This window comes from Brassica napus, chromosome C7 (assembly GCF_020379485.1).
Source record: "Brassica napus cultivar Da-Ae chromosome C7, Da-Ae, whole genome shotgun sequence".
Lineage (NCBI taxonomy): Eukaryota > Viridiplantae > Streptophyta > Magnoliopsida > Brassicales > Brassicaceae > Brassica > Brassica napus.
In genome coordinates, this window is record NC_063450.1 from 52,457,513 (window position 1) to 52,483,956 (window position 26,444).

The 26,444-nt window shown below is 36.1% G+C and overlaps 5 protein-coding genes and 1 pseudogene across 7 annotated transcripts; 2 read left to right on the forward strand and 4 right to left on the reverse strand.

Annotated features, from left to right (window-relative positions):
* Positions 1-133: 133 nt before the first annotated feature.
* Positions 134-2,724, reverse strand: LOC125590152 (putative B3 domain-containing protein REM4). The gene is made up of 6 exons (XM_048763284.1): positions 2,408-2,724; positions 1,753-2,250; positions 1,302-1,658; positions 987-1,226; positions 569-899; positions 134-476 (listed from the first exon to the last, which is right to left on the reverse strand). Exons 1-6 carry the CDS (start codon positions 2,483-2,485, stop codon positions 427-429), a joined length of 1,554 nt encoding a protein of 517 aa, XP_048619241.1. The 5' UTR covers positions 2,486-2,724; the 3' UTR covers positions 134-426.
* Positions 2,725-3,023: 299 nt separating this feature from the next.
* On the reverse strand, positions 3,024-5,558 carry LOC106420298 (B3 domain-containing protein REM5). Its single transcript, XM_013861156.3, has 6 exons — positions 5,272-5,558; positions 4,904-5,204; positions 4,738-4,814; positions 3,789-4,043; positions 3,410-3,707; positions 3,024-3,314 (listed from the first exon to the last, which is right to left on the reverse strand). The coding sequence occupies exons 1-6, from the start codon at positions 5,347-5,349 to the stop codon at positions 3,268-3,270; spliced, it is 1,056 nt and encodes a 351-aa protein (XP_013716610.2). The 5' UTR covers positions 5,350-5,558; the 3' UTR covers positions 3,024-3,267.
* Positions 5,559-10,506: 4,948 nt separating this feature from the next.
* On the reverse strand, positions 10,507-12,131 carry LOC111208146 (glutamate receptor 2.1-like). Its single transcript, XM_048764366.1, has 3 exons — positions 11,394-12,131; positions 10,949-11,095; positions 10,507-10,875 (listed from the first exon to the last, which is right to left on the reverse strand). Exons 1-3 carry the CDS (start codon positions 12,129-12,131, stop codon positions 10,507-10,509), a joined length of 1,254 nt encoding a protein of 417 aa, XP_048620323.1.
* A 312-nt stretch (positions 12,132-12,443) lies between these two features.
* LOC111212368 (protein TOPLESS-RELATED PROTEIN 2) lies at positions 12,444-14,133 on the forward strand. 2 transcript variants are annotated; one of them, XM_048763285.1, is made up of 6 exons: positions 12,444-12,657; positions 12,848-12,915; positions 13,015-13,170; positions 13,278-13,409; positions 13,547-13,736; positions 13,829-14,133. In XM_048763285.1, the coding sequence occupies exons 2-6, from the start codon at positions 12,860-12,862 to the stop codon at positions 13,889-13,891; spliced, it is 597 nt and encodes a 198-aa protein (XP_048619242.1). In that variant the 5' UTR covers positions 12,444-12,657; positions 12,848-12,859; the 3' UTR covers positions 13,892-14,133. The 2 variants fall into 2 exon arrangements, with proteins under 2 accessions (XP_048619242.1, XP_048619243.1); XM_048763286.1 differs by lacking the exon at positions 13,278-13,409 and having other exon boundaries at positions 12,474-12,657.
* Positions 14,134-14,241: 108 nt separating this feature from the next.
* On the reverse strand, positions 14,242-17,385 carry LOC111212367 (B3 domain-containing protein REM7). 2 transcript variants are annotated; one of them, XM_022713896.2, is made up of 8 exons: positions 17,234-17,385; positions 16,869-17,151; positions 16,594-16,703; positions 16,445-16,497; positions 15,548-16,178; positions 15,086-15,478; positions 14,641-15,012; positions 14,242-14,564 (listed from the first exon to the last, which is right to left on the reverse strand). In XM_022713896.2, the coding sequence occupies exons 5-8, from the start codon at positions 15,641-15,643 to the stop codon at positions 14,319-14,321; spliced, it is 1,107 nt and encodes a 368-aa protein (XP_022569617.1). In that variant the 5' UTR covers positions 15,644-16,178; positions 16,445-16,497; positions 16,594-16,703; positions 16,869-17,151; positions 17,234-17,385; the 3' UTR covers positions 14,242-14,318. The 2 variants fall into 2 exon arrangements, with proteins under 2 accessions (XP_022569617.1, XP_022569616.1); XM_022713895.2 differs by having other exon boundaries at positions 16,865-17,151.
* Positions 17,386-18,232: 847 nt separating this feature from the next.
* Positions 18,233-21,603, forward strand: LOC111212364 (annotated as a pseudogene).
* The last annotated feature ends 4,841 nt before the right edge of the window (positions 21,604-26,444 follow it).

Consider the following 26,444-nt stretch of genomic DNA (forward strand, 5'->3'; position numbering starts at 1 on the left):
CATATGGACCTTAATAATGTGATATGTATCAATGTATGTTTTTGTTTTTGTTCTTGTTAAAGTTATTTGCCTCGGACTTTTAGATTTAAGCAATTTATTTTAATATAATTATTTTTTCTTTTAAAAGAATTATATGCAGATAAGTCCACGAACATAAAAAGTCCGATATATATACATATACACACATTAACTATGAGTAATTTTGAGCCGTAACTAGAAAAATTTCATTCAGTCCCTTCTTTGTTAACTTAAAATTGGTTAACCAAGATTTGAATGAGATAATTATGACTAAACAAAAATCTCAAAGTAGAAACGCAGGAGAAGTAGATGTTTCATGTGAATTTCTAAACTTGCATCGTCCTATCAAAAGCACATTGTTCATTTTCTGATCTTGTCCCTCCAAAACTTTTCTGATCTTCTCATGCTTTAGACTTGATTGATGTTGAAGAGTTTGCTGATTCCCATTATCTTTTCCCCTACTCGTTCCAACATTACATTTGTAAAAAAAAATAACCCTATACCAAAAAGATAAATATAAAGACATTGTTCATGGGTGCTTAGGTCATACCTAACACATCAATTTCCAGCAGCGCAGCTTCTAGATTACGTTCCTTTACCTCGAGTTCTGACCGAAACTGTCTTACATCGGTTAAGGCATCCACAACACTCTGCTTCACCTTTGTTACCTGATCAGAGATAGAGCAAGGTTGAATAGGTTGCTTGTGCTGCAAGTTTGATGGACCAGCACTAGATCTGTTTGATGCCCTAGTACGGTGAGATGGTCCTCCTACTGCAGAAACTCGAGCTTTCTTTTGTACTTTAGTTTCCTTTTCTTCTTCATCTCGTGACGCTTGAATCATCCTTGGCTGTGGAGTCTTATAGCCATCACATGATGCTTCCTTTATTTAAAACACAATTCTTTTTAGTATAAAGATTTCTCCAAACAAAAATCAAGAAACAAGAAATGAGAGCTAATTGGTGTTAACCTTGGAGCAGATCTTGAGAATAGGATTAGGTCCTCCTCTGATAGCTTCTAGTGTGAAGGAATCACCAACTTTCTTTATACCATTGGCTACAAAACAATTTCTTAAACCTCTAATGTAGAATAGCTCACGTCCCTTCATGTTACCTAGATGTAACTTCCACTCTACGCCATCTTTGTTCACTATAGTTATCTTTCCCGCTTCATTGATCCCATTAGCTCTTCCGAATGATGCAGGTACTCGCTTTAACAAAACTCAACCCATTTGAGAAAATGACATAAAGGCAAAAAAAAAAAGACAATATGTGTTGGAACTTACAACTCGACCTGACTTAAACATGTAAGGTTTAAGTTCTAATGCCACGATCCTGTTCTGATTCATTGAAGAAGGCTCTGAGCAGTCTTCGGATTCAATCTCATCATCACCTTCAGTGTTGGGAGACAACTGTAGCACAGGTTTTGTTCCGGTTTGGACAAGTTTGAATCTACGAAAAGATTCGGCTTTGATCCCATTTGCCTTGCAGAAACTTGTCCAGCCATTACGGACAAATGCTTGACCAGTTGATTTGTGGTGTGTAAGATCAAGAGTCCAAGACTTTCCATGTTCGTTCCTTAGATCGATCTCACACTGTCTGTTGTTCAGACCATTTGCCCTCGCAAATTTGCTTGGAAGATACTGCAGGACCGAGACTTGATAAATCATACGTAGCAAAACATGAGAATAATTATATTGAAAAGATTCAAGTGTAAGTATTAAGTTATATTTTAACCATATGGTTTCGGCTTAGGCTTGAAGGTGTGGCGTGCGCAACAAGATAAGTGTTTTCGGATGAACATTCTGTTTCTGTTCTTGCTCTCTTCTTCGACAAAGTTTTATTTGGATACAGTTCCTCTTCCGATGTCGCATCATCATCATAACCAACATCTTCATCACCAATATCTTCATCATCATAAACATCATCATCAAAGATATTGTGTTCATCATCATCATCAGAAGCTTCAGAGGTAGACGAGATGAACTGAATCTGCTGAGTGAATCTGCGTCCGAACGGTGTAACGTGGAAGACCATGTCACCGTCCTGCCTGAAGCTCAAAACGTCGTCGCTTCGTACACAGTGGTGATCAGAGAAGTGTTTCCATCCACGGGCGAATCTCTGACCATCCAACTCAACTTCCCATGTTCTGTCCGAAGCATCTGAAGTAAGTTTCAGTTTTGTAGACTGAATGTTACCCTTTAAGTGATTCGAAACAAAGGAATCAGGAATCATCTGCAAAAACAACAACAATAATCAAATTTTAGCAAATAAAAACAACAACAACAACAAGGGAAGAACCATATGTTTTTTTTTTTTTTTTTGCTAAAAAGACAAAACCATATGTTAAACTGTAACAACAGAGATTATAAGAGATAAGAAGAGAAGGTACAGGGTTTGAGTTTTGTCCGGACAGATCTAAGATGAAGATTGGTTTCTTGGTTGAGGAAGCCATAACTGGATCCACCATTGTTGAATAATCTCTAAGGAACTCTTTTTTGAAGTTTTACCAAAATAAAACTCTTTTTTGAAAGCTGTTCCTTTGAATTCGTCTTCCTCGGGATTATACTTGTGGTTTACCACCACAGAATTGAAAGTTCATTTATTATTTTCTTTTACGAAGTCGTAACGCCGTTCTTTACTGTAACAGATTATTAATTAATGACGGAGATATTTTCTGTAATTCTTCAACAAACGCCTTGCAGTTATTTTTCGGAAACACTGAACAGCATGAAGTTTTGCCAGCGACTGGTCATCTCTTTCAATCTACTTAAAATAAAAGAAATGAAATTACCATATTTAGTGTGTTAATAATTAGTTAAATTATTTTTAATATCAGAACTGGAGTTATTTTATATTATGGATGAAGGTAAGGGTTGGGAGTGTTTGTGTGGAGCGAATGAAGTAGTCGCAGGAGAGTCTCTAACTCTGGAGATACAATATAACTTGCAGTGAACGTTTGGGCTTCTCTAAGTTGAAATTACTAAACAAAAGACTTGTACTCAGATGGAGCAACCACCATTTAAAAATGAGTATCGAGGACACAAGTTTACAGTCATAGTCTTGAATTTTTTTATTAGCATAATAGATCAGTGGGACTAAACGGTGGAAACAAGAGCCAAACTAATGGACTAGGTAACTACAATCTAATTCTCCAGCACTAAAAGTCTGAGAAAATCTTTTTTGAAACAAATACTTCAAATAAAACAGAGTTTACAAAAGTCTGGATGATCTTCAACTCCACATTTAAACTTAGTTATTACTTGAGGATGTTGTTTTATTCCTTTGTATTTTCCTCTCTGTGTGTCAACATGGAACTGTTAGTAAATAGAGAGTAGAGCTAAAGATAAACTATAAGAACATATATCAAATTAGTGAAATTACACTATCTTACCTAAGTTGTTGATTTCCTGCAATGAATCTTCTAGTTCTTGTTCTTTTGTCTTTAGCTCTTCACGACACTGTCTGATACTAGTTAAAGTACTTACAACGCTATGTTTCACCTCAGTCAACAGATCTGAGACAGAGCAAGGTTGCTTGTTCTGTAAGTTTTCTTGATTTGCATTGGTTTTGTTAGATGCCCTAGCGCGATGAGAGGGTTCTCCTTCTTCAGTTGTTTTCTCCCTTATTTCCTGACTCCATTTAGCTCGTTTGTGAGCACAAGCCTCTGCTTCAAATGGTGCCTGCTCCATCTGAGTACAAGTCGTTTCATAACTTTAGGCAAAACCTAAAACGTAAGGTTGAACGCAAGTTATTTGAATTTCATAACTAACCTCGGAGCAGAACTTGAGCATAGGACTTTCGCCTCCTCTGATCAACTCCAAAGTTAGAGACTCCCCTGCTCTTACTTCATTCACGTCACAGAAGATTCTCCAGCCATTACGACTCATAATGTACATGTACATAATAGATACGTTTGTTTTTCCAACCTTAAGCTCCATTACCCACTCATCACCCTTTTTATCTACCATAATTATTTTCCCCGGCTTGATGAGTCCGTTCCCTCTCGTGAAATTTGCTGGTAAATGCTGCAAAAAAAAAAAGATTTAGAATTTAGAAACTCAAATTCAAGGCCGGTCCTGAACATTTGGTGAAGCATTGCCATATGTAATAGAGGTTGAAGATCATGAGAGAAATGTGTAAAATATCTGTATATTCAATCTCACTAACCTCCAAAACTGTTATTTACAAGTATATATAGAGAGTTTACTAAACAGAACTAAACCATCTTAATTTACATATACAATGGTAAACCGAACTAAACCATCTTAATTTACGTATACAATGTAACCAATATAAACCAAGCTGGATCTACACGAATTGATGACGAAATTGAAGAGTTTGTGAAAAAATCGAATCGAAATCAGAAAAAACGAGCTGGAATTGCTCTGATAACATAATAGAGATTGAAGATCATGAGAGAAATGTGTAAAATATCTGTATATTCAATCTCGTTAACCTCCAAAACTGTTATTTACAAGTATATATAGAGAGTTTACTAAACCGAACTAAACCATCTTAATTTACATATACAATGTAACCAATATAAACCAGCTAATAATATGGCTCCCAAAATTTTAGAAAAAATTAAATATATATAATCTTCCAAATTTGTGAAAAAAATATATAAATCCTTACCAAACTGTTTATAACCCCCAAAATTTAGGACCGATCTTACTCAAGTGTGCTAAAGATACCAGACATAGTGGTGCGAAAAGCTACCTGTTTACCGGTCTCAAAACTGCTTGACGTAGGAGTTAAAGTCACAAACCTTGTCAGATTCTTCTCAACTTCTTTTTCTGAATCAGAAAATGAAACGTTTCAAGAATAGAAAGTCTCAACTGAACGTGTATGTACAGTACATTAAACCGATGATTCAGTTTTATACCTGTTCCAACACTCTCTTCTTCCTCTTCTTGGCGGCGACTACCAGAGGGTGTGTATCGGATCTCACAGTAGCTGGATCCTAAAGCAGTGACATTGAACAGCATGTCTCGTTCGAGTCTAAAGACGACAAAGTCACCGACTCGAAGAGCATGTGCCTCAACGAACTCCTTCCAACCTTGAGTGAGTCTTTGGCCTTTCATCTCCACTTTCCATGTTTTCTCCGAGGCATCAGATCTCAACGTTACCGTCTTGCCCTCCTGTTTTCCCTCAATGTGTCCGGAGAAGAACTTGGCAGGAATATTCTGCAGCAGACAAAACAGTTATACGTAAGACTATCTATAAGGAAAAAATAGACGGAGAGATTCATACCAGGTGACTCTTGGAATGGGAAAGAAGCGGCTGGAAGAAGTGTGGGGTTGCCGGAGATAAGAGTGATGCATTCACCATTTCAGATCACTTCAACAAACCCAAGTTACAAGATAGTACAAAGAAAGATTGTTGTTGTCTCTTCACATTTCACCGGTTCATTTTCTTCTTTCTCACAATAAATGAACTCAGAGAGACTTAAATGTTTTGCACAATTTCCTAAACCAAAGATAAAATATTAATTGTAAGCTGTAATTCAAATCGTTACAAAAGATAATGCCTAGCTAGATTCAGTTTATAACATTTTTTTATCAATACTACAGGTTTTACCGCGTTGTCTATAGAACTTATATATTTTTAAAATCACACTTAAATATAAGGTTATATTATATCATTTCTTTGTTTTGATATAGTATTTGACAAATTAAAATGAATTGTTTTGAAAGATTATAATTTTTTTGTTTGGCATATCATTAACTTATATTTTAATATATATTTTAGATGTAAACAGAGTTACCCAAGTTTCTATTAATCTTTTGGTAATCATGTTTGACTCTTTATTAAAAGTTCAAATACTCTATATTTAATAAAAAATTAATATTTTCTGTTAGTTTTATGTATCATATATTTTTTATATATCATCTAATTTGATTTTAAAACTATTATTTGAAAATATGTAAATAACCTTCATTTCATATACTACATATATAAATATCCAGACATATATATATATATATTTCATAAATGTGTAATCATTTTGAATAATTTTTTTGACTCATTTTGAATGCTTAAATCTGTAAAGTTTGATGACAAATAACAATGATTGAATAAACTTATAAATTTTTGAAACTATAGTTTATTTTCAATATTAAAAATTTTAGTATTATTTTAATAAATAAGGATTTATTATTTAAAAGGGTAAAATCTGTAGGAGATTTTAATATGAACGTTTCATATTTAGATACTGCATAAAAGTACATGATGATTTGTAATGCGATTTACTGAGCATAATCAAAAACCATAAAAGAAATTTTTTTTTTTAGTTTAATACGATATGATTGATTTTTTTCAGTGGTACACACCACAAGCCGCAAAGTTATGACGGACTTTTGGACATGTAGGTTTTGACAGATTTTTTGGACATAGTTAAACATACATTTTTTGTAGTGTGTAATTATGATTGATCTAATTGAAAAAAAAAGTAATTATGATTGATTTGTTTCAGTGGTTCACACCACATGGCACAAATTTGTATGTTTTTAATTTAATTTTTAAGTGATTTTTTTTTAATTTAAATATGATTCTTTAAAATTTTGAAAAAAATTTAAGACATAAGTTGGCCAAAAAATTACAAAGAAAAGAACAAAAGTTGGCTAGGAAATCACACAAAATTAAAGGCGTAACTATTCAAAGTGTGAATATATTTTATGTGATACTATGGCTATCTCAAAATATATAACCTACAATGGTTAATTCATAACTATATAAGCTGATTCTTAAACATCTCATCGACATGTTCGAGATTAAATCTTTGCTTGATCTTAGCTTAGCAGCTAAAATATAGCATTCCAGAAGAAATTAAGTTGGCCCTACGTTCACATTTATAAATAAAAAATATATAGCAAATTCATTTCGTTGAATGACTTGTGGTTACTCCAAAACCTCATTATGTTCTTTGTTAGCAAAGTTTCTAGTTCGACCACTGGCACAATAGACAGAGTTTACAAAGATTCTATAATGTGTCTACTGCAGTGCAGTTGTTATGCACTTTAGCAAAGTATGAGTTACACAACTGAGAATGAAGATATCTTTTAAACCAAGTATATCACTATTTCCTGAAGAGAAGAGGAAGAAAAAACAATCTATAAAGGCAATTTGTTAGGAGACTGGTCGTGATGACATCAGAGAGAAGAAAGATCACTCATCCAACCAAAATCCTTGAGAAATCATTTCCTGTACCGAGAGTACTGATAATGTCAACAGGAGGAATTGGTGATGTTCCTTCTTTGTAAAACTCTCCTAGACATCCAAGAACTCAACCAACGGCACCGTCACCTCCTGCATTCTATAAACCAAACACCAAATCACATTTTAATAGTTGAAAACAATAGTTAAGAAGATATGAGACTGGTTAAATATGCGTTTACTCACCATAATCCCCAACCCATAGCTCTGCATTTCCACATTCATCTAATTCCGCTGCCCCACTCTTCAAACACGCCAACCCATATTAAACAAACTCATGTGGCTTCAGTTTCTTGCTTAACCAATGAAAATTTCAATATCATAACCTAATCGATCCAAAATAAAAATAAATAACTTTAGATCAAACACCTGTTTTCACAAAAACAGGACTTTAGATGAAACACTGATTAAAACTCCAATATCAAAACCTAATCCAAAAAAACTTCACACAGTTCCAAATATAATAATTTGGTTCGCGTTACTTAGGTTCATCATAGACGGTTATAGATCTATTCTAAAATTGATTCAGCAACATTGATCATGTTTGCTTGTCTATTGCTGAAAACTTCTTCAAGCGACTCATGACGGTGTATCTGGTGCATTCATGGAAGGCCTGGAAAACTAAATAAACCAAGGTTAAGTTACATATCTTCTTAAACTATGGAGTTCATGATTCTACTTATGCAAGATTTGTTGAGCAGCAAGACTTCGCTTGGGTCCCTCTCGAGCATCTTTCTTATCAGATATTAGCCTTTTAGACACTTGTGACCTAAGATCTGATGATTAATCAAGTGTACCCTCCCGAACCGCACTCAAAGATTTCTTCTTACGTTTCTGTTTAGATTAATAACAAACATGAGAAAACCACCAAAAACATATAAAAGTTTGTCACAACCTTACCTCACAAACCAAAGCTGGAGCCAGAGTAGCATTCAAATCATCGCACCCGTGCTCCAAATAAGTGGTTATGGATCGTAATCCTTGGTCAGAACTTCAGCTGAAATGGAGAATGGACTCCCAACCGCATCCGTGAAGTGTTCTCCTTTAGACAACAATATACATCTCAGGAAAACAGGGCAACTCAAAACAAATATGCCAACATAAGGAAAATAGCAGGCTTGAGGAACATATATAACCCAAACTGAAACAAAATAATAATATGGATATTGGCTTAGCAAGAAGATCATTACTGAATAAGGTTCACCAGACCTCAGGCTGCATCTTCAGCAATTTGAAGCCGTTAAATTAAACTGAGTCTCCATTCTCGTGGTACTACCCCAGAAAAAGAAACGCTTGATTCTTATCTGGAAGAAAAAAAACCATTTTGTTAAGTTTCCAAGGTAGTATATAAAAACCATCGAGTCTGAGATTGTAAATCGCAATTGATTTCCACTCCCTTCTCAATTGATGATTATTTTGAGGTGGAGAATTAGTCTAAGCGAAGAGATTTGGAGAAGAGGTATATGAAGCTATAAGTTTTAGGGAAGGGCAAGAGTTGAATAGCCATTATTGTTGCAGCTAATAATGAGCATTATGATTCATGAATGTGGAAAGGTGACGTTTCAAATGAGGTTCAGAGGAGGTGAAAAGGGGAGAGTTACGCCAACGTGAATGGAGAGGCGAAGAAGACGAAGAGTTAATTTTTTGAAACCACACGAAAGCCTAGTTTTGATTTTTTAGTTGAGAAAGCAACTATAGTGAAGTGGCAGAATAACACTTTTTCATTGGTTGAAATTTTCATGTTGATGTGGACACTCTCTCTACTCACCATATTTCCCTTTTAATATTGTAAGATCCACACCGGTTCTTGTCTGTTTAAAGTATCATGTCTCTGGTGTATTGATAGATACAAACTATGTATGAGTAATGTCTTTATCATAAATACGAAAGGAGACACAAAAATCGAGTTTAAAATGGGTTTCCAACTACTAAAAGACTAAAACATAAGTCACCCTTGTCATGGATTAAAACGACAACTGAACTATAAACTCTAACTAACTTGTCTTGAATGCCGGTGAAGCCAAAAAAAAAAAGTAAAACAAAAACTAGAAATGTGATTCTCAAGCTTTTAAAGCAGTAAGGGAAGGCTTGGCAGTTGCATCAGAGTTTTCGGGTTATGTATTTTAGAGCACCATTATCCCAGTTGTTTAGGGTGCTTATCAACTGTGGTCCCACAAAAACAACAAACGTCGCAGCTTCTGAGTCCAAATTAAGCGCCGTGTTTTTTCAGTGCTTGCACTGTTTTGCAGGTCCCACTGACACGTGGCAGTCCGCGATTAGTTCGTTTTTAATTTTTTTTTTTAAATCAGACAAAAAACTAAAGAAAAAAAAAAATTAAATGGGGTGCTAGGGTTAATGGTGCTCTTAGGGCTGACGCATTTAGTTTCTTTTTTATTTTCTTTTATAGTATCTGATAAATATAAAACACAAACACATAATTGTATCAACCGAAATTTTTGATTCCCTTTCTCCCACTGGATTGTTCGTCTCTTCTGTAAGTGATTCGATGTTGATCTATAGTTTAACTCTGCGTTGAATGTTTTTGACTTGGTGTTTTTCGGAAATCAAATTTGAGTTGTGTGTAAAATTTGCTTGCTACACCATTTTTTTGTTAAGTCACTGTCATGGTGTTGTAGTTCATAAGGGGAGAATATTTCAATACCTTATGCACATCATAGCTAACAATGATCATCAGAATGCTAGGAAATGTCTGGTTTTGTTTTGGAGCTTAAACATGTTATGAATCTCGCGGTGAAAGGAAAATGAAAATGTACTAACTTTGACTGCCGTTGTTTGGTTTGTCACTGTTAGTGTCTCGAATGCCTTGGCCTAAGGAGCATTGACATTTTGCCACTTCATTTATATATGAATTTAGATCTGGCTTAAAGTTTTTTCCCATAATTCTCGCAGGTTTATGAAACACAAATTCCCCAAAATGCTATAGCATATTTTTTTAAGGAAATTTTAGTTTGTTCTGCGGTTAAAAAAGTTTGACTTTGTGGGTTTTGGGAATCCAGTTGAGCTATGGGTAAAGTATATTCCGTGAAAATGCTATTTTGCCTGCTACTTCCTCTTATGAATTCACTATCTTAACGGGGGCAGATTTTTAAAGCCTTTTACTGTATATCATAGTGGACAAGATCGTCATGATCCTAGGAAAATGCATGTGTTCGTTACTTAAACATGTAATGAATCTTGAAGGAATTAAAAAACAAAACGGGAAAGGTAAATGAAATGTGCTAACTTTGACTGCCATTGTTTGCTTCTTAATGGTTATTTATGGAGCATTGACATTTCTTCACTTGGTTTATGTATGACTTTGTGTCTGGCTGAAGGAACCTTTCCCACAATCCTTGCAGGTTTCTTTGGTCTCGGTTCTCCTTCAAGAAATGAAACATGCATTTCCCCAGTGCAGTAACACATACTATGGCTGCAGCGACAAACAAAACCCAAAAACTGTCCATGCCAAGTTTCCGGAAACAATTCAGATGGATTTGGGTCGGGGCTGGTGAGTGGATCTGGGCAACTTTCATCTATTTTCTTGAACCACGCGCTCTCCAGTTGGTTTGCCTTGTTCGACTCTTCCACTTTTAGAATGGCTCTTGAAACATCAGCCACCAGAGGGGATCCAATGGGAAAGACCTGCACAATAAATTCATGAGTTGAAGAAATGCTCCAATAGAGAGTGTTTTTTGCAAAGGTGTATGAGACTTACAAAGCCAAACCCATCGACCTTGAATGGTGTTTGAACCATTTTATACTTGTTACAGTGCTGTCCGAGAAAGAGTCTCACATATGGCAATTCCATGAAAACTGCAGAAACACCTCCCTTCGCTGGTTCTGTGTCCAGTAGCTCGTGACACTGTTCTGGAGACCCATAGGTCACGAGATTAGCATCTGAGAAACCTGATTCTCTGAGTCTTCCCAAAATAAAGGGACTACGTTGATTTCCCACGCGCTCTCCCTTCGCCAGCAAGCTGTTTATGTTGGTCGGAGAATTGTTGGTAGTGAACCAACGGGGTTTGGGCTAGTGGCACTTGAGAGATAACCCTAATACAGTGAACCTGCAGTTCGATCTCTGTTGGCTACCAGATAATTTAACATTGCACTTCTTGGTCATGGTTAATTAAACAAAAAAAAAATTGTTGGTAATATTTTACCCCAAGGTACACTTGGTAGACCATAGTCTCGTAATCCATATCTTCTACAGGAAAGAAGTCATAGGAAACATCATAAGGCATCGCTTGAATAACAGACTCAAAGTAGTTGATGCAGAATCCACTGAATATTGTTGAGTTAGTGATAGGATCCTTTGTACCCTTCACGAACTGCGGGAAATGGTTATTAGTTGGGACTCCAATCTTCAGCCTTTTCCCATATGTCGGAATCTCCCATCCTTTGGGCACAAAGGTGGTCTCTCCAGGCCATGTAATTGGTCTGAGTCGATATTTCCAAGTAGTGAAAGTGGTCGTGGTAGCTTGTCTTTGGTCTACGTTCTTCAAGAGATCATGTTCTTTCGTCCAGTATCCTATGGTCCTTCCTCCATGACCATTCGCGTTAACAATCTCAAACACTGACGGCTGCAGTTCTCTAATGATAAATCGGAAATCACCAGAAAGACCTTTGAACCGGACTTTAGAGAGTGTCTGGAGAAGTTTTGGACCGTATTGAGATACACCAAGACCTTGAAGACCAGACATGTTCCTCATGGTGGCATCTGTCTTGACAAAAATCAAATTTGATGTCCCAGCTTCTTCGATGGCCAACGCAAATGCAGTGGTGGCATCATAAGCCCAAAGTCCATACACGCTCAGGTCAGAGACTGTGAATCTATTCTTCCATTTAGATTTAAATGCTTCAAGCTTGTCGGATCTTGGTACATACTCGCTTTGTTTCATTATAAGTGTCGTTTTAGGTTTCGGCACACGGATTAAGGAAACAATTAATTTTGTACATTTCCTATAAAAAAAACATTATTACCTATACACCTAACCATATTTCAACTAATAGAAAAATAAATTTTGCATAAAATTAATAAATTTTGCATTGAAAATCGAAAACGACACTTATTTTGTAGCGAAAAAAAATCTTTAAAACGACACTTAATATGAAACGGAGGGAGTATGTCTTAACACCCAAGACCCCCTGCATTGCATCAGTTTCCGTCTCTTTCATGAGACTAAGACCATCTGTAATGCCGTTGGTAAGTAGTGGGTTTGGGCTTGGGCTTTAAATCAAAACGAGGGCAGGGGTGTCTTTCCCCTGATCTTATCTTGATAATAATTAGGTTACGGACGAAGCTCGATTCCTTACTTTTCTTCTGTTCATGTTCCGTGGTCGGTTTCTCGAAGGGTTTGCCTGATTGCGAGCTTCCTCTTGTTGCTGAGTCCTCAGATCATCGCCCTGGGTGTGTGTTTAATTTAGGTAATTAGGATCCCCTTTATTTGTTGCTTTTTTCCTAATTCTATTTTCAAAATAGGTGTCGTTTCCTTGGATCCGCACGAATTCGTTAGGTGTTCCTTAGAATTGAATCTGATTGTGAAAATGAATAAATCTCTCTCTCTCTCTCTCTCTCCCCCCCCCCCCCCCCCCCCCCCCCTTCCTCCCCTCGTAGGTTACACAAAGAATGGATTCCATGAGGGCTGATCTGATTCGGGGTTTGGAAACTAGTCTCCCTACAACGTAAGTTGCACGAATGAATGAATCAGTCTTGTTGAATGGTTTAACTTGGTTGTTGTACTTTGTACGTGCATGTGAAGTTTTTCTTTTCCTTTGTTGCAGTTTCGACAGAGAACATTTTTTTGCATTACTTGTTAGTGGGGACGTCGATGGAGCCGAGGAGTATCTGTCTGTTTTCACCACACAGGATTCAAATTATTACTCAAACCTCATGTTCTACTTTGTTAAGAGGCAGAGATTCTTCAAGTTTCTTGTCGAGTAAACCTCTGCTTTTTTTTTGCTTGCAAATCTTTGTTTTCTTTTTTTTTTTTTTTTTTTTTGTTGTGACTTTTTTTTTGTTTTCTTTTTTTTCCTTTTAATCGTAGAGGTGAGAACATAAAAGCAGGATTTCTGCTGATCTTTTCCCGACCTTATGGGATGATGGAAATGCCAATACCAGAAACGGACGAGTTTATCAGTCGTGATATCCAACGCATTGCACATGAAGGCCTTAAGGAGTAAAAATTCGCAAAACATAAATAACTGGATATATAATTGATTACTTTGTTTTAGATCACTAACAGTAGTAGTAGTAGCAGTGACTATATTCTTAAAATTTTTAACACTTTTTGAGTTTTTGCCAATGCTGCTGCAGATGGGAGGATGCTAGAGATAACGGATACACTTTTGATATCCTTTCGGTTGCAAAATCTTTCACGGATGAGATGTTTACGATGATGAATCAACTCATTCCCATGAACCCAGATCTGCACAAGAAAGAAGAAGGAGAAGACATATCTTCTCAAATGCACAAGTTACATTTACACGACAACCAGACAACCATGGTATATAATCTTAAAACGGTTTTGTTTCTTCTTATTTCATTTGCTCAAGTTAATTACCCACATATTTATAATTTCTTCATTCATATGTATAGCTTGGTGTGGCCGGACCAGCAGCTGTAGCCTTTAACGGTGGAGAGATTAATAAGGACAACTGATTCAAGGACTCTCCCAAGTTGACCATATATATATATGGTTGCTCTACCGTATGTTCTGTGTACTGTGAAATTAAATTGGCGTATTTGCTTATTATAACACATAAATAATTAAGGTTCTTTTGAATGAGAGTATTATGTCCGTGAAAGACACTTTTTGTATTAGTGAATCACACATATGGGGGACAACATAAAATATTTTCAGGTTCCAAATTTAGTTACGGAAAGGCATTTATCTTTGTATCTTTGTATCACCCAAGCTAACTGATTCTAGTACCAACTAAACTTCAGCATGTGCATCTTGTTCAGGCAAACCAAAACTAACATACAAACAATATTGTACTAGTAGCGAATTAATGGCAACTGTTATCTAATTTAGAGAGTAAATAAATTACTCTGTTCTTCAGTCACAGATTGTTTCAACTTTGACCTAAGAACAAAACTTAAGAACAGGAAGTGTGTCTTCCCAAACCAACTCCAACAGAAAAGGCTGGCCAATCTTCAATACATCATTAGCCTCACAGAAATCTTTCCATCCTTTTCCTAATCCTCTTTTTCCATATTTTGATCCATCCTTCACCAGCTTCGTTACCCACCTCACACCATGTTTGTCCATAAGGATTATCTCATTCTGCCTCTTGATACCGTTGATCTTCATGAAAGTTGCTGGAAGAATCTGCACAAGAACCAATAAATCAAAAATAGAGGGAAAAAAGAGAGTAAAACATAAACAAGATCGTTGCTTAACATACAAGTTTGGAGCTTCTGAAGTTGTAACGTGTGAGAGAGATTGTGACAAAACGGTTTCTCCTTGAAGATGATGAAGCTACCCATTTAGAACGCCTCTTTGCCTTCCTCACTAGTTCTGAACACTCTTCTTCAGGACATATACATATCATGGGAGAAGTCTTGCCGTCTCCCACCAGATTAAACACCATTAAATCTCCTATTTTTCGTCTGTTATCACGGCAGAATCTTCTCCAGCCTCCTCTGATGTAATAACTTCCGCTTGATTCCCTAAATCTCAAACTCACAGTCCACGAGTTTCCCTCTTTGTTCACTACTATCATCTCGTGGCATCTTTTGTTCAGAGCATTCGAACTCTCAGCTTCCATAGGAAGGTCCTGAAAACCACAGTTATACATCATCAACATTGTTTTATAAGTGTGAAGTAGAATGAGGTAAGTAAGTACTCACAAGTGTGTCTAGTCTTAGATTTGAAGCAGTGACTTGTGCTACAAAACAGTAATCAAATGAGAAAGAGGACTTTGTTCTACAATGATTCTCATTGTCATCATCATTGTTGTCAAACTCTTCTTCCTTGATGAGGTGAGATTGTTCATAGTGAATCTCACAACAGCTAGGACCGAAAGGAGTGACGTTAAACACCATATCTCCTTCGTGTCTGAAAATAATGACGTCGCCGATTCGAAGGTCATGTGCTGTGGCAAAGTCTTTCCAGCCTCTGGTGAATCTCCGACCATCTATTGTCACTTTCCAAGTTTTATCTGAAGCGTGTGATCTCAGTTTAGCTTTTCTCTGCTCGTTTTTTCCTTCTATGTGCTTTGAGAAGAAGGCAACTGGTATTGTCTGCAACAAAAATCAAATATTAAAACAGCGACATGAACAGAGGAGAATCAGAGAAAGAGTTTAGCATACGAGGTGAGTGTCGAAACCGGGAAGAAGTGGCTGGAAGAAATGTGGATTGGTCGGAGACTCAAGTGGTGGATTCGCCATTGAATTCAAACAATTCATGAGAAGAAAGAAAAAAGAAACGTTGTTGTTGTTCCTCTTTATTAAAGAAAAAAATCATGTTTTGTTATCTTGGTTCAAACTTCAATGTGTGAATAGAACTCTTTTTTTTACTTTATAGAAAAAGTAAGTGTTTCAGAGTTTTGTCTTTAATCAAAGGAAATAGAGCCAACGTGCATGAATAGTAAAAAAAGCTGTAGAACTTTGTTGGTTTCTCTGTATCTTTTTGGGTTAAGACCAAACACTACTTAATATCCTGTGGTATTGTGCCATTAAAAGAACCTTCCCTTAATGAACTGAGAAATCGAAATCTTATTATCAGAGGGACACAAGTCAAGATACAGACAACAAAAGGATCTACTTGTAATAGACAACTAGGAAGAGAAATTGAGTTTTGCTTTTAACTGAAACACATGATCATCCTTACTAGGCAAAGGTCGTCAAGACTTGCTGGTTTCTATTCCTCCCTTGTCGCAGGATCCATTCCGGTCAAAGGGCTATCAGCATATTATGCTGGATGCTTCACGATCACACCATACTGTCAAACCGAGTTTATTCATTGGTTAGCTTTACACTATAGTAAACAAGATGAGATGGAAAAAAAGAACTTACATATCTACCTACACCACTATTCATTGATTCAGTTCTACGCCATTTGTGTAGTAAGAGTAACAGTCAAATTACATCTCACTAGCAGATTAACTAGAAACAAGAAGCATATATATTTTCTACACATACTCTGGACGCTTGTGTGGGTCAATGCCACCACTAGAAACATAAACTTAGAGAAGAAAAAGTATTTACCTCACGCAAATCTTTTGAAATGTCTTCCACTGTCAAAATATTAAACGCTTATCCTATTTCAAGAAAAATAATATTCAGGTCATGATCCAAGAGATAAAAGACCATCATTTGCCGCACATGCCAGAAACGAAAGTGAGCCAGGAGGTTACCTTTTGCTGCTTCTTGTTTAGCCTTTGCAGTGCCTCTGTTGGTTGCTTTTCTTTCGCTGGCAACATCTGCAACAAACTTCTGCGTAGCCACAGCAACTAGCCTTATTCTTCTGTTAAACCAGTAGACAAAGATATAAGCCACAAACTGGCAAGAATATATACAGAATAATAATATGAAAAGAGTATAAAACACAGCAACTCAAAATCCCAATGTTCACATATACTCAAAGTGCCAATCTTACAAGAATGAAATAAAACTGAAGGGAAATACCTACAAGTCCTTCGTCAGGGCACTGAAACCCATTCTTAGCCAAGTAGTGATCCACTAGATCATCAGGAATCTAAGATAACATAACAAGTCCAGAGCTTTCAATCATTGAAGAACCGGTCAAGTGTTCTAAACAGTGAAAAGGGAAGTTTGCAGTAGGATTATAGTCCATCAGATCAGAGACTCAAGTAACTCTGTAAGAGCAGCATCATATTCATGCTTTGCCTCGCAAGATTGTTGTCCATGGTTCATCTCTCCCACAAACAGTGCACTAGAGCCAAAGTTCCCACCTTTTAAGTAAAAAATTTCCAAAACGTTAAACAAAGAACCTCTGAAATTGCTTAAAGATTGGATTAAGATATGGGAGATTACCATTGCCAGCCAAACATTTCAAAACTTCTTCAAAGTGAGCTTAAAAAGCGAGATTGCGAACCTAAACGGAAGCTGGAACGAGAAGAACAGCAGAGAATTGAGCTGAGGAGGTAACTAATGCTAGAAGAGAAACATCGACGGTGAAACTTTAAAATTTAGGGGTGGGCATTTTACCCAAACCGCACCCGAACCCGATCCGAAAAAACCGAACCAAAATTCAAACCGAAGTAGCAAAATATCCAAACGGGTATTGAATTAAAAAAGATTGGATATCCGAACCCGAATGAATATCCGAAGATAACCGAACATATATATAATTAACCATATATTTCTAGTATATATCTCTCATTTTATATAAAATATTTATATTGATACTACACATACTTTAAGTTCATATGATATACATAGAATTACGGAGAAAATGATTTGATACTCACTTAAAATGCATGTCAAACTTTTTATTTCAAGAATTAACAAAAAGTTACATCCAAAATTAAAAACAATAACCAAATTAACGTCTTTTTTAGTTTCAAAATGTTATGTCAAAATCTATTAACCATTCAATCTATTAAAAATAAAAAATTAGTTAAGTGAAAGTTATAACTTTAAATACAAGAAATTTGAGAAATGAAAAATTTAATTTTTTTTTTTAAAATCTAAATATCCGAACCCGATCCGAAATAACCGAACCCGAACTAAAAATACCCGAATCCGACCCGAAGTACAGAAATACCCGAACGGGTTCTATACTTCTATACCGAAATACCCGAAAATCCGAAATATCCGACCCAAACCCGAACGCCCACCCTACTTTAAATCACCGAGAATTGAGCCCAAGCCTCAACTAGCTTTTTGTTTTTTTATTACTTAATTACGACTTGAAGTAACAAGTTTTATAATTTAAGGACTACAAGTCTGCAAGTCTAAATCTCATTAAAAAAAAAAGAAAGATATATCAAGTTGGAGTATGATACGTTAAACAACATAATTTAGCATACCATGACTTCTCCACTTCCCAAAGTCTCAAAATCTCAATCTGCAACAAAAGAGCATACCAAGTTTCATTCTTCCTCTGCAAGTTCTGACAACCTCGATGTCAATCTACTCTTCCTTGTCATCGTCTTATTGGTGCATGTTGGAGAGGGACAGAATGCAGCAACAGATGTTAAAGTGGGAATCGTGAACGATGTAGGAACGGCATACTCCAACATGACCTTGCTCTGTATCAACATGTCTCTTTCTGAATTCTACTCTTCCAATCCAGAAACACGGACAAGGCTTGTAACCACCCTTGTGGACTCCCAAAACGATGTTGTTATTGCAGCAGCAGCAGGTACACACAATTCTTATCTCCACTATGCCGTCTCTTCCAAGGTTTTTTTTTTGCATAACAGAACATTCCTTGGAATTGACTACGACGCAGCTCTTGATCTGATAACAAACAAGGAAGTGAAAGCGATTCTAGGGCCATGGACTTCTATGCAGGCGCAGTTCATGATTGAGATAGGACAAAAATCTCAGATTCCGATTGTTTCGTATTCTGCAACAAGTCCCTAACTAGCTTCCATCCGTAGTCAATACTTCTTTCGAGCTACATATGATGATTCATCTCAAGTGCACGCCGTTAAAGCCATCATCAAACTTTTTGGGTGGAGGGAGGTTGTACCTGTATACGTTGACAACACCTTCGGAGAAGGTATAATGCCTCATCTTACCGATGCGTTACAAGAGATTAACGTTCGTATACCTTACAGAACCGTGATCTCTCCCAATGCCACTGATGATGAAATCTCCGTGGAACTTCTCCGGATGATGACTCTACCCACTAGAGTATTTGTTGTCCACATTATTGAAGTGCTTGCCTCAAGATTTTTCGCCAAAGCTAAGGAAATTGGTATGATGAAGCAAGGATATGTCTGGATCCTCACCAACTCCATTACCGATGGTCTTAATCTCATGAACGAGACAGAGCTTGATACAATCCAAGGGGTCTTGGGTGTAAAGACTTATGTACCAAGATCTGAAGAGCTTGAAGCATTTAAATCTCGATGGAAGAATAGATTCCCACTTTCTGACCTGAGCGTGTATGGACTGTGGGCTTATGATGCTACCACTGCACTGGCAATGGCCATAGAAGAAGCTGGGACATCAAATTTGACTTTTGTCAAGACAGATGCCATGAGGAACATGCCTGGATTTCAAGGTCTAGGCGTATCTCAATATGGTCCAAAACTTCTCCAGACACTCTCTGGAGTTCGGTTCAAAGGTCTTGCTGGTGATTTCCGATTTACCAACCGAGAGCTGCAGCCGTTAGTGTTTGAGATTGTTAATGTGAATGGGCATGGAGGAAGGACCATAGGATACTGGCAGAAAGAACATGGTCTCTTGAAGAACTTAGACCAAATAAAAGCTACCACAACCACTTTGTCTACTTGGAAAGATCGACTTAGACCAATCATATGGCCTGGAGACACCACCTTTGTACCGATCAGGATGGGAGATTCCGACAAATGGGAAAAGACTGAAGATTGGAGTCCGAACTGATGACGATTTCCCGCAGTTTGTGAAGGTTACAACAGATCCTATCACCAATTCAACAATATTCAGTGGATTCTGCATCGACTACTTTGAGGCTGTTATTCAAGCGATGCCTTATGATGTTTCCTATGACTTCTTTCCTGTAGAAGATATGGATTATGAGACATTTGTCTACCAAGTGTACCTCGGGGTAAAGCATTACCAACTCTTTCCTCTTGTATGTCTAACCTCCACTAAGCTGGATTCTCTAAACGTTGTCTTTGTTCTTTGTGTTTGGAGCAGAAATATGATGCTGTAGTCGCAGATGCAACAATATCAGCAAACAGGTCAAAGTATGTTGAGTTTTCATTGCCGTACACACCGTCAGGCGTGGGTCTGGTCGTTCCTGTTAAAGACAATGTCAAAAGAAGCAGTACCATATTTTTGATGCCTTTGACATGGGGACTATGCCTACTCAGTCTTTTGTCCTTTTTCATAATTGCCATTGTCGTATGGGTTCTTGAACACAGGGTAAATCCAGACTTTGATGGGCCTGGAAAATATCAAATCAGCACTATCCTCTGGTTCTCTTTCTCCATTATGGTCTTTGCACCGAGTATGTCCATTCTCTCCTTTTACCAATGCTCATTTTTCACATACTTTAAGTGCCAAAAAATCATCTTGTTTACATGTACAGGAGAAAGAGTGCTTAGCTTCTGGGCAAGGCTCGTGGTCATAGTTTGGTACTTCTTAGTACTTGTGTTGACTCAGAGTTACACTGCTAGTTTGGCATCGCTTCTTACATCACAGCAGCTTCATCCAACTGTAACCAACATAAATACCTTGCTGGAAAAGGGACAACGTGTGGGACATCAAAGCAGTTCCTTCATTTTGAAAAGACTCAGAGAATCAGGTTTCTCAGATGCTAATCTCGTAACCTATGGGTCTTTAGAACACTGTGACGAGTTACTGAGCAAAGAACCAGCAAGGGGAGGTATTTCTGCAGTTTTCATGGAAGTGCCATATGTGAGAGTCTTTCTCGGACAGTACTGTAACAAGTATAAAATGGTTCAAACACCATTCAAGGTCGATGGATTAGGATTCGTAAGTACATACCTTTGGCAAATAACTATCTGTTGCAGTAGTCTTGAACCTAGTGCTAAGACCATAAGTTTCTTGCGCAGGTCTTTCCCATTGGATCGCCTCTAGTGGCTGATGTTTCAAGGGCCATTCTAAAAGTGGAAGAGTCGAACAAGGCAAACCAACTGGAGAGCGCATGGTTCAAGAAAATAGATGAAAGTTGCCCAGACCCACTCACCAGCCCCGACCCAAATCCTTCTGAATCCTTCCGGAAACTTGGCATCGATAGTTTTTGGGTTTTGTTTGTCACTGCAGCCATAGTCTGTGTTACTGCATTGGGGAAATGCATGTTTCATTTCCTGAAGGAGAACCCAGATGAAAGAAACCTGCAAGGATTGTGGGGAAGGTTCCTTCAGCCAGATAGAAACTCATACATAAACCAAGTAAAGACATGTCAATGCTCCATGAAGAAGCAAACAATGGCATTCAAAGTTAGCACATTTTCATTTAACTTTCCCTTTTTCAATTCCTGCTAGATTCATTACATGTTTTAAGTAATAAACACAGACATTTCCTAGGATAATGATGATCCTTGTCCACTATGATATGCAGTAAAAGGTTTCAAAATCTGCTCCCGTTATGATAGTGAATCAACAAAAACTCTGCATTCAAAAGAGGAAGTAGCAGGCAAAAGAGCATTTTCACAGAAGATACTTTACCCATAGCTCAACTGATCCCCAAAACCCACAAAATAAGTATGAAATAAAACTGAAGGGAAATACCTACAAGTCCTTCGTCAGGACACTGAAACCCACTCTTGGCCAAGTAGTGATCCACTAGATCATCAAGAATCTGAAATAACATAACAAGTACAGAGCCTCCAATCATTGAAGAACTGATCAAATGTTCTAAACAGTGAAAAGAGAAGTTTACAGTAGGATTATAATCCATCAGAGACCCAAGAAACTCTGTAAGAGTAGCATCATAGTCATGCTTTTTTGCCTCTCAAGACAATTGGCTTGGCCAGTTGGCCGTGATTCATTTCCCCCCACAAACAGAGTACTTAAGCCCCAAGTTCCCACCTTTTAGGTAAAAAGGTTTTCAAAACGTTAACAAAGAACCTCTGAACTTGCTTAAAGATTGGATTAAGATATGGGAAATCACCATTGCCAGCCAAAGTTTTCAAAACTTCTTCAAAGTGAGCTGAAAGAAATAAACTGAAGAGATGTATAAAAAATATACAAAGTGAGCGTAACTAAGCTGTAACGTGAAGAAATAACAGATAATTGAGCTGAGAGGAGGTAACTAATGCTACGGCGGTGAAACCTTAAAAATCTCCGACGCCATCTTCCACCGGTTGGAACTTTTAACAATGGAGAAGAGTCTCTTGATATGGGCTAATGGGCCTCAATAAAAATATTAGGCCCAATCAATGTGTCCATGATATTTGCATGATTATATTCCTAAGAGGATGCATAACTATGTATATCCATTTGTTTTCTTTTAAAAAAAAATATACCCATCAAATCGATTTCCAAATAACATAAAAAAAAAAAAAATATATATATATATATAGAATATCGAAAAGAAAATGTCAATCAAGAAAAAGCTTAGATTGTGACTTTGTGTTCTTCAATTTGCATAATGAAATTCTTTATTGGTTGGGAGACAAAGAATATGACAAGGAAAGCACTCCCATCCACCATCTACAATTCTACAAAAACACTTTTGTTGTATCTTTTGTCAACTCATAGTCTTTGTAACTTCCTAGATAGAAAGAAAACAAAAACTGTAGAAGTATATTAAAGACCTCACCAAGATATGTCCATCCTTCAGTTTTTTTTTGAACGAATGTAAAATTTTATTCAATCAAAATTTTGTACATCTGGTGCTTCTATTTTGTTTTGTAAGAGATTAAACTATACTCTAGGTTCTATGGAAAAAATCTTCTCCTCATGGTGGTGTCTCTGGCTTCAAACCAAGTGATCAAACTCTCCTCAAGATACTTGTGTCCTCATGCTTCATTTCATTAGAAAAGAAAAAAATGTGAGGGCAAGTATCCAATGTCCCTTGCAGAACTATTATGACCTATGATATTTCAATTTACTACAAGTACAGAATGATTGTTGAAAATACAATACTTTTTACTACGAGTACAGAATAATTGTTGAAAATGATGTAGCATGCAAACTAGTAGCAAAAAAAATAGCGATTTGGCAATACATTACAGGAGAGCTGCTTTACTAATACAGTAATACCCTTTAGCAATTTTAGCTATTTTTTCGATCTTTGATCGCTTACGAATACCAACTTCTATATGTGACTAACAAGAACCTCATTGTGTCTATGTAACAAACCATATGTTTATGTAGTTTGGTAATATTTAAAAGTTCACATGTTTTTTTTAACACAGAGTACATGCACTCGTTGGTTCCGCAGTTAAAGTTGTAATAACAATGGCTACTAAAGATGATATTTGTTTCCCTTCAGAGAAGAAATATGGTGTCCCATGGCTTACCAAATAAATAAATTATTTTCGAATTGCGAATCTAAAAAGGATTGTTGAAATAATAATAAAAATCAAATCAGGGAGAGGCAGAACATGGTGGCCTATCAAATCTATTAATTCAGACGAGGCGAATGAGCACTGCAAACGAAGCAATGTTCTAATGATCCTAATGGAATATCCACTATAGTGAATGTGATCGTGATCATCATTGTATTCCTCACGTTAGTTTTATCTTAATGAATAGTAATAAGTTAGTGACTATCTTTAATATTGTTTACCGCCAGCAACGTGAAAAAAAATAAAAGGACCAGGAAAAAATATATTTGAATCTAAAACAAGTACTTAAAATCTAAAATAGTGACGTCAAAAAAAAATCTAAAATAGTAAAAAATGAATTTGGATTTTTTTATCAATCCTGATAAACCGGCCTTGAAAAACTGCAGTTTAAGAAAGCTAAATATAATCATCAGATTGCAAATCCAACATGTTGGCGTTGGAGCTTTTTACATTTTGATAGATCTTGTTTGAATTTCCTAGAAAACTAGTTATCAGAAATTAATTTGCTTGCATGAAAAGTATGATACACTATTGTGTATACGTCAAACTGAAATTTGGAATTTGTAGGTTAGTAAGTTGTTCGAGGTCTAATCTGCTTGACGGATTTGTTTCTTTTTTTTATAAAATATTTTTAGATGGATTATTAGTTTCAGACTCTTATGACACTAAGATCAAATCAAGTAATTAACCTTTGTATAATATTAGTTAATTCAAAAGGCGTAGCTCATGTGTTGATGTAGGGTTACTACTTTGGACTTACTCTTTAATCCGTCTTTATTAAATTTAATAATTTATAGTGCATAGTACTTAGAAAATTTGTAGTGCATAGTTCCTAATCTAGAAGAAGAGAAGTTTGTACGTCACCAAACACCATTGAGGGCAAGTTTATCGGCGGAGATTAGGTAGTTTTTTAGCGAGGTGAGCCCTAACGAAACACGAAAAACGGTAACAGAAAGTCCAGATTAAAAATTGACTATTGTTGCGGTGTTGGACTCTTCGCGGACCTCACTGACACGTGGCGGTCCGCGGTTGATGCATTTTTTTAATTTTTTTCTTTTTTAAGAAATCCATTAAAGGTTTTATGGGATAATCATGGTCTAAAACTCAAGTTTGGAATATGTTCATCTGCTTATTTAAATAATAGTGTGTTTCCCTTCGAATTTAATATTATATCTGTCTCTAATCCTCAATTAACTAACTTAATAGTATAAAGTTGGAATATTATAACAGCAAAGCTGTAGTAATTGTATTTTTTTTGTGGATGTAATCTGACAGGAGATTTCTTTGGTGATTGGTCCTTTCGCCAACAATTTCTTTTATAATTGAAATATACTTTATTAGATCATTAAAAAAACAAACGAAAGTTACTAATAAGAAAGGAATGGCCGTTCAAGCACAAAAGTGGAATCTGATTATCCATCGCAATTACAATTAAATACTGCAGATTTGTTTTATGAAAAAGCGGGCATGCTATATTTTATATAAAATAAAAATTTGTGGAGTATTTGGAATCCAAGTGGCTATTCTTCATACGAAACTTGCCTTTGGGTAAAGCAATAAAAACATACGAAACAGATATTGCTTAAATATTAGCAGAGTCACAGACTCACAGCCCACAGGTTTCACAATGTTGGGATTGATTGACAACCGCTTTAGAAATGCTGTAAGATCTTTCTACAGACTAAATTATTTCTACGGTCTAAAATTTTGCTAATCATGCTTTGTAAAGATTTTTTAAAGCTACAGATTTTTCTTTCTTTTTTATTTATTTTTAACTGTGAAAAGCCATAAATCTAGAGCACTTATTTTTTGCTTTAGAAAATTTATATGTAAGTCTTTGAATCTTTTTAAACCTACAGCTAATATTCTACAGCAAAATTATCTACAACCACAGCAAAAAAAAATCTACAGATTTATTTCTAAAGCAAAAATATAAAGCTACAGCTCCTTGCAATCATCCCCGTTATGTCGTACTTTTGATAATCTTGTCCTGAGAATCCTTTTTAGCCATCATTATATTTACGTTTTATTAGATCATCTCCGACCCACCTCTATTTCTATCTTTATAATAATATTTAGAGGCAAAATCACTCCAACTCATTTCTATTTTTGCTTCTAAAATAGAGATTGCTATTTTTTCCTCTATTCATAGAAGAAAAAATATCATTCCTCTATATTTTGCTATATATGTAGAGATATCTATTTTAGAGAGATACATTGGAATAAAATCTATCTCTATTATAGAGTTCCTCTGTTTTAGAGATAAAAATAGATGAATACGTTAGAGATGGTCTTAGTGAAGTCTCGTATGTTCGATATGAAAAATCACAATTTCAAATGGTTTGTAACACCTCAATTACCACAATATCTAACATCATCTTCGATTCGTTTCCTAGGTATATACATGTTCATTTTAACAACGATTTGAAATTTGTTCATTTCATTCAGATTCTTTTACATTGTATGCACGTACGAGGGTAATGAAGATAAGTAACGATGAGCGGTGATTGTCCGTGCAGAACAAAACGTACTAACCTCCACCGCCAAAAGGTGCAAGTGGAAGCTGATGAAATGTAGGGCACAAAGAAATAATACAATATTATTTTCTCATGTTATAATAATGAGTAATGGAATACGAATGAATTATATGGCCCTCTTAATCTCTTATCCCTTGGTGCTTTTATTGTTAATTTTCGTAAAGTTCTTTAAACTCAGTAAGAAACTTTGAATCTGTGTTAGAAAATAAATAAACACTCGAAATCATGGTAAATTTTAAATCTGTTTTGTAGACGCCATTAATAAAAATCAAAACGACACATATATGTTCATATAAGAAGATTTTATATATTGCTTTTTCTTCTTTTTATATTTAGAAGATGGTTAAAAACTTAAATGCAAAGCATAAGAAAGGAAAACTTACATTTTTAAAAGGAAAAATTGGTGGTGGAGAAACATGAAGTGAAGAAGTTTGTGAGACAAAAAATAGTGAAAAGGCAAACAATTTAGTTAAAGGTAAACAAATGAAGAACGAAAGTCACATTTTTCAAT